Raw genomic sequence first — 11557 nt, forward strand, 5'->3', positions numbered from 1 at the left:
CAACTATCATTGCACTTATTTCTATGGTACAATGTTTGAATTTCATGGTATGCAAAAACTCACCAAAGGGTTACAAGGTTACAAATAATAGTTCTAGTCAGTCTAACCCAAATGCCAAGTTTGAATTTAATGGAGGAACTAGACTATTACAACACTTGGTGGTGTGAGATCGCTGAACTATTAAAATTTGTTATTTTTAACCATAATCAAAAGACAAATGGAGTAAACAATCAATTTGAATCCTTAATAAGTAGTCTTTCAACTATGATTAATCTATCAATTTAGACTCTCAATTATTTTATTTATTTTTTTGGTCTTAAACTCTCAATTATTTTAAAAATGATTTTAATCTTCGATTATTTAGAGATTAATTTTTAAAAAATTTACAAAAAATCATAAATTTTTTGTATTTGCCTCTCACGGTAAAAATAACTTTTTTGAAAATAATCAGTTATAAAAATATTTTTTGACAAGTTGTTAAAAATAATTTTTCACATGAAACACTTTTTAAATTATTTTTATATTCTATGTAAAAAAATTATAACAAAACAAGTAAAAACTTTCAAAAACAGATTAATTTATTTAAAAAAGTGATTTTTAATGGAAAATACTCTAAATCAAATGGGTTTTATATATTTATAATTTAAAGACTAAATTGAATAGTTATAAAATTTGACGGTTTATCGTAACAATTGCTAATTTAGTGTCATGAAGTTGTCTGAATCAAGCGAAAGGCACCCACAACAACAAAGACAGTTGAACTTTACAGGTACCTGAGCCATACGTTGGATTCATAGATCTGTGTCCTATCTTCCTATTGTTTTGTGTTTTGGTGTCTTGCTTGAACTCAATTATTCGAAAAGTCTTTGTCAACAGTTCAAGATCAACGTGCACCCCATTTCAAGTCTTCATTTTCTCTTTGATTTTTCTATTTGCTTTAGTTTGACCATTTTGTTGTTTGCACTTTAGTTCTTCCTTTTTCAACTCATCGATCCATACAAATTGGAGACAGAGTGTCACCGGATAAAAAAACAAGATACCCTTTTGTTTATTTACTTTGGAGAATGTTAAAAGGTGATTCATTTGTTTATATAATGATAATTTTGAAATGAGTGGTAGTTAAAAAGACTTGGCTAGAAGTTCTATCCAGGAAAATTTTCATGTGGGGTTTTCTGGTTTAGAAGAGTTCATCTTCTTGCTGAGAAGTTAAGAGGACCCTAGAAGCATTAATAGAAAGGTGAGGCTTAATTTCTGAGTTCCCAATTGTGAATAACATTTAAATTTTGGAAGTCTCTCTTGGCAGCGACCCTTATGATTGAAGACGTCTCGGTTTTCAAAAAGTTTTGGTGTCCGGTAGAGACAGGACACCGACACCAGTTAAGATTATATTTGTTTTTCATAATTGTTACCGGTCAATGGCGTGTCTGGTGTCCCTATGACCCTATGAGTATTTGTGCTTCATAATCTATTTGTATATCCTAGGTGTAAATAAGAAAGTCTTGTTGTTCCTTTTTTGGTCTTTACTTCTCCGGTTCTTAGGGGTAAGAACTCTAGTAATCTTGAGTTCGCCTAGTGGTAAGTAAAGTTTAACTAACTATTGTTCTAGTCTGAGTTGGAACGCGGGTACTCCCGATCAATTTGTCCTTGAATAAGGCTCATTAACTACTTGAGCCTAACAACTTGTTGCATGCTTCTTGTTTCTAACTACAGTGGTAGTTTCAAGTTTTTGAATAGTAAGGTTTGGAGTTTTATTGTCATTTGGGTCGGAATTGCTCTTGTAAATTTTAAATTCTGATATGTTGAGTAAAATTGTGGTGTTATAATTTATGGTTTTTAGTGGTAATCTTTCTAGGATGTGTTGAGTTTGTTAGAAATATAGGATCTCATATGGTTTCTATTGTTAAGACCTGAATAGATGCTTCATTTATGGATTACCATTCTGTTGAAAGGGAAAAATAGTACATTTTTTGATGAAATACAACAGAATTTTATATGTTTAGTGGTATCTTATGCATGTTGATCCTAGGATGACTACCAACATACTATCAGAAGCAAATCTGTTACTATCTAGCATTTTTTATTTCATTATAGGTTTTAAGTGTTTGTAGTTGTAGGTCTCAATTAGTAATGGTTAGTGAGAGAGTTAGATTGTTCTTAAAATTTAATTGAGCCTAACCCTACAAAATTGACTTGTAAGGTGAGAGATGTCTCACTTATACACACATTTTCAAGCCATATCTCATCAATGTGGAACTCAACATACCCCTTTGCACCCAGATCTTGACATTTGGAGCATGACTCGAGTGGCCGGATAGTGGGTGGCCCAACCGATCATGGATAGGTTTTGAAACCATTTTAAAATTTTTGTTGAGATTAATTTACCATACAAAATCGGCCTGTAAAGTGAAGGATGCCGGCTACTCAAACACATATTTAGGCCATATTTTATCCAATGTGAGACTCTTAGCATTAGTTAATTAGTTAGTTTGACAGAGCAAATTATAAAAATAAGATGTTTCCTATAAATTAGAAGGGAGGTTGAGAGAAGAGGTATTTAGGCATTTGAGTGGAAAATGGGGCCTTAGGGTAAGCAGGTTTACAGAAAAGGAAGGATTTATTATGTGTATGAGTGAGTTGAGTTCTATTCAATAGTCAGGTGAAGAACTTTCTAATAAAGGGCCCATTTGTTACAAATTATAAAAAAAGTAATTTTGGTATGAAAAGTGATTTTTCACGAAATAAGCTGTAACATACGGACTCAAATTACCACATGCCTAACAGTATACAACCACAACTTTTTTTCTTTGAACTATGGAATTGATTGATGCCAGAGTATATAAAATATCTTATAAATTGTTGACATCATCATAAAATATCTTCAATTATCTCAAGATTAATTTCTTATGTTAGAATATCTTAAATTTAGACCATCTCTTAAGATTTGTTTCCATATATGTTTGTTGTTATGATGATTTGTTTTCCTATTTAATTAGGTTTTATAGTCATATATATTAGTATAAATAAATGAGTTGGTATTAGTCTTAATGTATGAAATCATAATCATCAATCATCAATCATGACAAACCATATTCATAACTCAAGTTTTTATTTTCTCTCCCTTCTTTCTATTCAACCAGACAACCTCAACATGTCATAGAGGCCGCCAATTAACCACTTCCTCGTGCAATGTTGCTGCAGGAGTTTCATTCAGCTTCATACATGCCGTCCAACAAACTTCTCACCAATGCGTGAGGACCACGCGCCAATTTCCTGCCATCTGTTTGTCGTGTTATTGATAAAGTTTGGTTTGTCTTGAACCTTCCTAGTTCTATTGAGATCTTTTCCTGCTTGCGAGTCTCTCAGTCGAGTTTGGTTTCGCCACCATTTGCATCTTCATCAGTACATCATATGTTTTCATGTTCTTACTTCCTAAAAAAGGGCAAGAAATTCATCTTTTTTACTTTATCAATCCCTCCTTCCTCAGCCTTCTATAACAAATTAAACAAAACTCTAGAGGAGCTGATCAAGATATCAAAATAATCCAAATATAGATAAAGCTAAAGTAATGCTAGTTACCAACAAGGAAACAACTAATTTATGTTGTTTGTCTTTAACGGTATGGTTGAGGCTTGGTATTTAATTAAACTTAAGCTATTCATCTAGTTTATTTATGCTGTATTAGTACACAAATTAAGGGTGTTTCTTGTCTTCCACCAAAATAACATTTCTATTTTACTTTCAGAATTAGCTGCTAATTGCTGAACCAAGAAGTTCTGCTGATACATATTAGCAATGGATGAATTCGCTAATAAAGCTGTAAGTGGCTTTTATTCTGGAGATACAGCTTTAGGAAAACTCTACTCACTCAAGGGATTCTCAACTAAAGAAAATGACATGCAAGAACTTGAGATATCTCTTCAAGCTTTGACAGAAATAGATCATCGGTTAGCCTATTCTTCCGAAAAGCTGGCGAACTTGCATGTTCTGTATATTTATCTGATGGTCCTAGAAAATGATATCGAAGAAATGGATTCAAAGAATACCTGTGACTTAGCAAAATTATTTGAGAAGGCAATCACCTTTGATCTGTTGTCTGGCATTTTAGATTCGGAGGGAAGAGAGCTCGGCAATTTCATGGACACTCTACATGAAGAAATTGTTGACGCTCGTTGTAAAATATTGTCATGCAGACATTTGACTGAGGTTTTCTTTATAATGGATGAAAAATTGCACGATTCTAAAGAGTCCGCGAAGCAGTTTCAACAGCAGTTATTGGAGTTGAAGGTACAGTCATCTCAGCTACAGAAAACCCTTGCGGCTTTTCAACACGAGAATTGTAAGTTGAAATATTTACTAGAAAAAATTATGTTGAGATTGGAGTTAATTTCAAGTTTTGAGTGACTATTTACCTTTCTTAGTCATCTATGTAAACAGGGGAAATGGGGAAGGCCTCGAGTTTCTCCGAAAATGGTGTACTATTAGAAATGAAAGTGAAATCTAATGATCAGATGGTTGAAAACCAAAAATATATTCTGCGAATGCTCGAGAAGTCACTTGCAAGAGAGCTAGATCTAGAAAAGAAGTTAGCAGAATTGAGAAATAACGAAGAACTAAAGATGAAACTCCGCTACACAGAACAGGTGGCATTTTATATGGAAGAAGCAGCAGAAGTAGTTTGGGGAAGATTTCTCGAGGCAGACAATGCTACCGAAGTCTTAATGGGGATTTCTAAAGGTGTAATCGGACGTCTCCAAGTAACTGAGTTCAACCTCAATGGTTCTATGCAACGAGAAAACGAGCTAAAGTCGAAAGTTCAAAATTTAATCGAACAACTCAATGCTAAAGATGTTGCTTTAGAGACGCACGAGAAAAGTAACGTTGACAATGATCAGGAAAATTCTGAGGCGTTGTTGGCTTTGAGGGAAAAGGTGAAATTTCTTGAAGAAGAACGGAAGGGTTTTGAGTTTCAGATACATTCTTTAACCGAAGAGAATGAAGCGTGTCATGAACAACTTAATGAAATCGAAAATTTCGCCGAGTCTCTAAAAGAAAGCGTTGACATAGCAGAAAATCGAGCCGACAGCGCTGAAGCCAAGGTTACGCAGTTAACCGAAACCAACTTGGAACTTACTGAGGAGCTGAACTTTCTTAAAGGGAGTGCTAGCACAGCTGAGAAAAAAGTCGGTTCGCTCGAGAAGCAACTAAGGGAATTAGACATCCAACTACAGAATGCAAAAGCATCTTCTGAAGCAAGTCAAGAACAGCAGAATATGTTATACACAGCAATATGGGATATGGAGATATTAATTGAAGAGCTCAAATCTAAGGTTTCGAAAGCTGAAAGTTATAAAGATAGCGCAGAAGAACGTTGCATTGTGCTGTCTGAAACTAACGAAGAACTTCATAAAGAGTTGGATCTCCTGACAACATCTTTGGATCAAGCTAGCAAAACAAAACTATCAAGTGCAAGAGAAATTGATTCTATAGCCAAGTTTATCAAGGATATGGTAATGCAACTAGCCACCGAAAGGGAGCGCATCAATAAACAGGTATTTACTTCTATAGTTTTCTGACTAAGGGCTTGTTTGTTACAGATTATAAACAAAGTAATTTTGTTATTCTAATATTTTAGAGATTTTTTAAGAAAAACAAGCTGTTTTGATTTTGTTATAAAAATGATTTTTTTTGAGAAGTTACTAAAAAACAGATTCTCATTTGAAGCAGTTTTAGATTATTTTTCAGATTCTCATTTTTTTGAAAAGTTGTAATAAGCAGATGAAAACTTTCAAATATAATTAATTTTTTTTTTAAAATATGACACATTAGGCTTAACTTTGTCAAATGAATTTTGAAACATTCAATGCTTTTTCTTAAACTACTATTCTTACCACTATGTTGTTTCTGCAGCTAAGTGCACTAAAAAGGGAAAATAAAATTTTGATAGAAAAGTTTAAGGAAACTAAAATTGGTGCTCCAATAGATTCATGCAACAATGGACTAAATAACAGAAATGAAGATCAAGCTTCCAACATTGACTCAAGCAATGATAGCTGTACAAAATCATCTGACGAAGAAGGAATAGAACACTTCAATAAAACCTTTCAGGCAGGTACTATTTTTTTCAGCCTATATTTGTGTTTACTAGTTGATATGCGTAGGCTTTATTCACACAGTAACCAACTCGATTGATGTTCCTATTTTAGTTTTTATTTTGAGAATTAAAAATGGAAATAAAACAAGTAACAGTTAAGTGAATAACTATGCCATTCTTTAGGATATGCTTTGCATTATTGCAACAACCTAAGACCATATCCATGTTTCGGTATATCATGGTTTAGAGAGAGTGAGTAGAATGACAAGCCCATATATTCGAAGACAAAATCCTAGTGACTTATTATTGTAACTCTTAACACTCTCCATCAAGTTGTGGTATAGATATTAATCATGTTCAGCTTGTTACATATAAAATCACTATGCACCCTATTCAATGCCTTTCTAAGCAAATCTGCTAGTTGGTATTTTATATATAAAAAAAAAAAAGGATTAGTTACAGTTTTGATCCCTCTATTCTCACCAATTCACAAAATTGGTCTCTCTATTTTAGAAGTCAACAGTTTTGGTCCCTCCCTCATATTTTTGAACTCAAAATAAAGATTTGACATATTTTAAATACTATGGCATATGATTTCATGATATAGAACTATATATATATATTAATTATTCATACATCATTAATTAAATTACAAAAATGAAAAAAATTAAAAAGTTGAAAATTAAGTTTTTAGAGAATTTTATTGCAATTTAATGGGTGCTAATCATTCAACATTATTGTATTATATGTCATGTTATTTAAAGCATGTCACATCGTATTAAAAAACCAGAATGAGGGACCAAAACTGTCAAATTTTAAAATAGGTGGACCTATTTCATGAATTTATATAAATAAGGGAACTAAAACTGCAATTAAGGCAAAAAAGTTATTATTAGTCCATTATTCCATTGCCAGGGTTTTGGAGGGAATGTAAAGGGAGAGTAAATTTTATTGTTTAATTAACAAAGTTATGCAGTGTTTTTGTAAAGGTGAATTAGGGATTAAAAATAAGTTGCACTATAATATATCATTTTGTTCCTTTTATATTTAAAAGTTATTAAGATAGAGAATATTTAGTTGAAATGAAAATTTTACCTCCCTTTCTTTTCAATCCAAAACCCAGATGGTTTGTTTCAAATTTCAATCATATACTTTCTACTGTTATTCTATCGGCTACCCTAGATGGGTTTTTAGCTATAGCTGCGGATACATTACAAACCAGTAAATTCAAATTTATGTCACTCTAGAAAATAAAAATATTTGATATTACATTGATCGAAGAAAAGTAACTAATTTTGAGGTTTACACTTTGTTTTAGAGTTTAACGAATATATATTAATCAACAAAGTACCGACTTTATACGAACACTTAACACGTGACTCAGACATGTCGAAATTGTTAATGTAAAAAATATAAGACAATAACACCGATACATATATTTTATTATAGTTAAATAAAATATGAATATAATTTATAAAATATCTAAATTGAGAATCAAAATAAATGTGCATCTAAATTGAACAATTTGTCTCATTACAAAAAAATCCAAAACAAGATATGATAGTTTTCCCCCTTCATTTATCCATTTACTACTGAAAAACTAAACAAGATGTAATCAAATGTAATATCGTTAACCTCTCATTGATCACCATCTTTTCGACACATTTTAACCCTCGGATATCTTCAAGAGGTGTCTAATGTGTATTGAAGCATATATTTTGTTTTTAACGAAACTTGTCTAAGTTATTGGGCACGTGTTGTTCGGGTGTTGGTCGCGGAGATATGTCTAATTCTAAAGGTGTCCGTGCGTCATAGACACATGTTGTATACAAATGTACACTTTCAAAAATCATATTGTCTTATTCATTAAACTCTATTTATAATTTGTCTTAGATACTAAAAGCTGTTACCTTTCTTGGTTTCTATTATTAGGTGGGTGAACCATTAGGAGTTGCAAACTCTGCAACTCATGCAACATCATCATCTGTTTCGGAAAATAAGCCGGCAAATCGGAGAAACTTTATATTTATTTCTTTCACAATTTTTATCCCCCTGGTTTCTATGATAGTCTTCTACTTATTGGGCGAAAAGTCGTTTTCTTTTCTTAAAGGTTTCGACGGCTAAGTTATGACCTAGCAAAATTTGTTGTTGTTGTTTTGTGCAGTTGTGTTTCTTTGAAGTCCTTTAGGTTCTTTATTGTATATTGATGTATTTATTCGATGTTAGTGTGGGTGTAAGCTAATATTACAATTAATTTGTAGATTATTCATTACTCTATCACAAGTGCTTAACAGACAGGAGTGGTTGAGATTTATGCTTGAAATTAGCATTAATCATAATTGACATGTTTGGATTGGCGGTCAATTTGGTAGAATTACAATGTTAATGTGATTTGATCAAAAGTTATGTATTGGATTTTTTTACATCGTGATTTTGTTTAATCTACCATAAAACCAAACACGTATAGAAAGATACATGGTTCAGATTTCGCACTAATAATGGAGTGGAAGTTTGTTAGAATGGATACCTTTTTTTGTATGCATAAAACAAATATATGAGGCCAAATGGGATGGTTATAAAATAATGAAACAATGACAAGTCAACAAATAATTGTGAAGGGGGTGGATCTTGTGACTTCCGAACCATCTCATAGAAAAATTAAATTTTACATATTTGTTTTATGAAAATTCTAAAAGCATGTAATATGAAATTATGTAAATGTATGGAACATTAAAAGTTAACACTTCCCTAGCAGGGAATCATACAAAGGCACACTCTTTTTATGACATGCGGGAATATGTGATTTTAAAAGGTTTTTTTGTTTAGGTTCATGCACCCAATGCTCCTTGCATTAAGAAGGTGTTGTAGCAGTCCATCATCCTCAATTGGGTCAAGTGTAACACTGATGACACTATTAAAAGTTGTCTAGGCCCTACAGCTTGTGGAAGGATTTTTAGGGTAAAAATGCAAATTTCATAGGTTGTTTTAATGCCAATCTGCATAACACTGTTGCTTTTCAAGTTGAGCTCCATGAGTTGATGATTGCTTCTATTGGCCTTCAACGGATTGGGAATTTCTACAGGGAACACTAACTTTGGAATTTCTACATACAATACTAACAATTATCATTTTTTTTATTATCATCTTCTTATTCGACTATTTTGCAACATCCCAACAACACAATATCTAACACTTCCCTTCACTTCAAAAGTGATAGTTGATATCATGCCTTCATGCTTCCAACTCCCAATTACGGAGTCATATGATGGGAAACTAGACTTGTTTTGCAAAGACAGACATTTTATTACATTTAAAAGCACCCAAGGCCCCATCAAACATTTTGTATTTTTACTTTCTAAAATGTATATTTAATTTACATGTGAGACTCTTGAATTAGATCATTACTATAGAGAAAAGATGAAATGCGTGGCATCAAAATTGGGGTTCCTTCCCCACACCAAACACCCGTGGTTCCAATAACTATAATTAGGGCAAAATTTGACTAACGACTCTACCATCAAGATTGGGGAAATGCCATGTTTTGTAGTGTTTGAAGATTCACAATTAAACTTCAAGAAGAACAATGTTCAGATGAATCAAACATAGATTGAAGAATCGACAAATATTGAATTTGAAACCATAAGGAACAACCGTTACAATTTTTCTTTTGGTACTCATCGATATGAAAATGGCAAATCTAACTTCGAGTAGAACATTTTTTGGTTGAGCCAGATGTGAATCAGGAATTGATTAATCTCATTAATTATATTTATCAATTTGTCCCTAGAATAAGTTACACAAATCAAAAATTGATTTGTTCTCGTTAATTGTAATTATTCGTTGTAATTACTCATATAGACTATAATCTCTATTTATACGAGGAATAACAATGAGAAAGACATCAAGCCATTTTTACTAACATGGTATCAGCTTGTTACAATCCTAAATTTCTTGGAGTTTAGGTTTTCGAATTTTTCGAAATCCCTTTCTGCTTTCTTGCTCGTAGTTTCTTGGTCTCGGTTGTCATTGTTCGTAACGCTTGCTTGCAATATGATTCTCCTTGGTAGCAATTGAGTTTCTGCTTCAATTTGTGATTTCAGGATCAAGTCTGTTTGTCGTTGAATTTGTTCGCTTGCGTTTCTGATTCCTGCTTCAATTTTGGCTCGTGATTGTATTTGTTCACTTATTCTTGTTCACAAGTCTAAGTTTCTGAACGTGTTAGGTTCCAACCTATATTCACCTGTGCAAATTGTGATTCTGTTATGTTCACGTATTGATGTCCCGTCCATTTTGTTGTTGGCTGCAACAATATTGGTTTTTATGACTTTGGAAAAAGAAAGAGATCAATTTTGTGTTTGCTTCACTGGCAAAAACTACGTTACTTGGGAATTTTAACTCAAGATGTATGTCAAAAGGGAAAGGATTATGGAGTCACTTGGATGGGATTTCTAAGGCACCAATAGAGACAGTTGCTTTAGACGCGTGAGAAATCAAAGATGCTCAAATTATTTCTTGGATACTCAGTACTATTGATCCTCAAATGATCAATAATTTGCGCTCTTTCTCAACTGCCCAAGAAATGTGGAATTATTTGAAGCGTATTTACAACCAGGACAATACAATCAATAGTTTTCAGTTGGAGCTAGAGATAGCAAATTACAAACAAGGTAATTTGTTTGTTCAAGAATACTATTCTAGTTTTTTAAATTTGTGGACAAAACACTTTGCCGTTATACATGCTGTTGTTCCCAAGACTTCTCTTGCGGATGTCCAAGTTGTCTACAATAATAGTAAGAGGGATCAATTTCTCATGAAGCTTCGTCCGGAATTTGAGGCTGTTATAGGTGCTTTACTGAATAAGAATCATGTTCTCTCTTTGGATGCATGTGTTGGTTAACTTATCAGGGAGGAGCAACGTCTCCTTACTCAAGGAACCATGTCTCATGATGTTGTTGTTTCTGAACCTGCGATGGTTGCATATGCTGCCCAGAGTAGAGGTAAAATTCGTGATATGCGTCAAGTCAAATGCTTCTTATGCAACCAATTTGGAAATGTTGCTCGTAGTTGCAGTAAGAAGTTTTGTAATTACTGCAAACAACAGGGTCATCTCATCTATGACTGTCCCACACGTCCCCCATGACCCACACAACGTTCGGTGTAGGCATTCTATGCCACGACAAGACATGTAGTTGGTCCTTCTTCTAGTGGTGCATCTAAGGGCGGTACCATTCAGCCTAAAATGATTCAACAAATGGTACTTTCTGCACTTTCAGCCTTGGGCATTCAAGGTAAGTCTTCTGATATTTCTCATCCATGGTTTCTTGATTCTGGTGCATCGAATCACATGATAGGTTCGTCTACGTATTTGCACAATTTACATTCTTATCACGGTAATCAGCAAATTCAAATTGCTGATGATAATACCTTCCCCATTACGAAACTAAAATTGATGCAAATTGGTCGCCT

General features: G+C 33.2%; 1 protein-coding gene across 9 annotated transcripts; it reads left to right on the plus strand.

The window, feature by feature from the left end:
* Positions 1-670: 670 nt before the first annotated feature.
* On the plus strand, positions 671-8514 carry LOC101507982 (WPP domain-interacting tail-anchored protein 2). Of its 9 annotated transcripts, XM_073365197.1 has the most exons (6): positions 781-1237; positions 3199-3305; positions 3743-4336; positions 4435-5549; positions 5908-6105; positions 8024-8514. In XM_073365197.1, the coding sequence occupies exons 3-6, from the start codon at positions 3793-3795 to the stop codon at positions 8213-8215; spliced, it is 2049 nt and encodes a 682-aa protein (XP_073221298.1). In that variant the 5' UTR covers positions 781-1237; positions 3199-3305; positions 3743-3792; the 3' UTR covers positions 8216-8514. The 9 variants fall into 9 exon arrangements, with proteins under 9 accessions (XP_012568360.1, XP_073221298.1, XP_012568361.1 ...); XM_012712906.3 differs by lacking the exons at positions 781-1237; positions 3199-3305 and adding an exon at positions 671-769; XM_012712907.3 differs by lacking the exon at positions 3199-3305 and having other exon boundaries at positions 5908-6109.
* Positions 8515-11557: the final 3043 nt, after the last annotated feature.

The sequence above is a fragment of the Cicer arietinum genome, chromosome 2 (assembly GCF_000331145.2).
Source record: "Cicer arietinum cultivar CDC Frontier isolate Library 1 chromosome 2, Cicar.CDCFrontier_v2.0, whole genome shotgun sequence".
NCBI lineage: Eukaryota > Viridiplantae > Streptophyta > Magnoliopsida > Fabales > Fabaceae > Cicer > Cicer arietinum.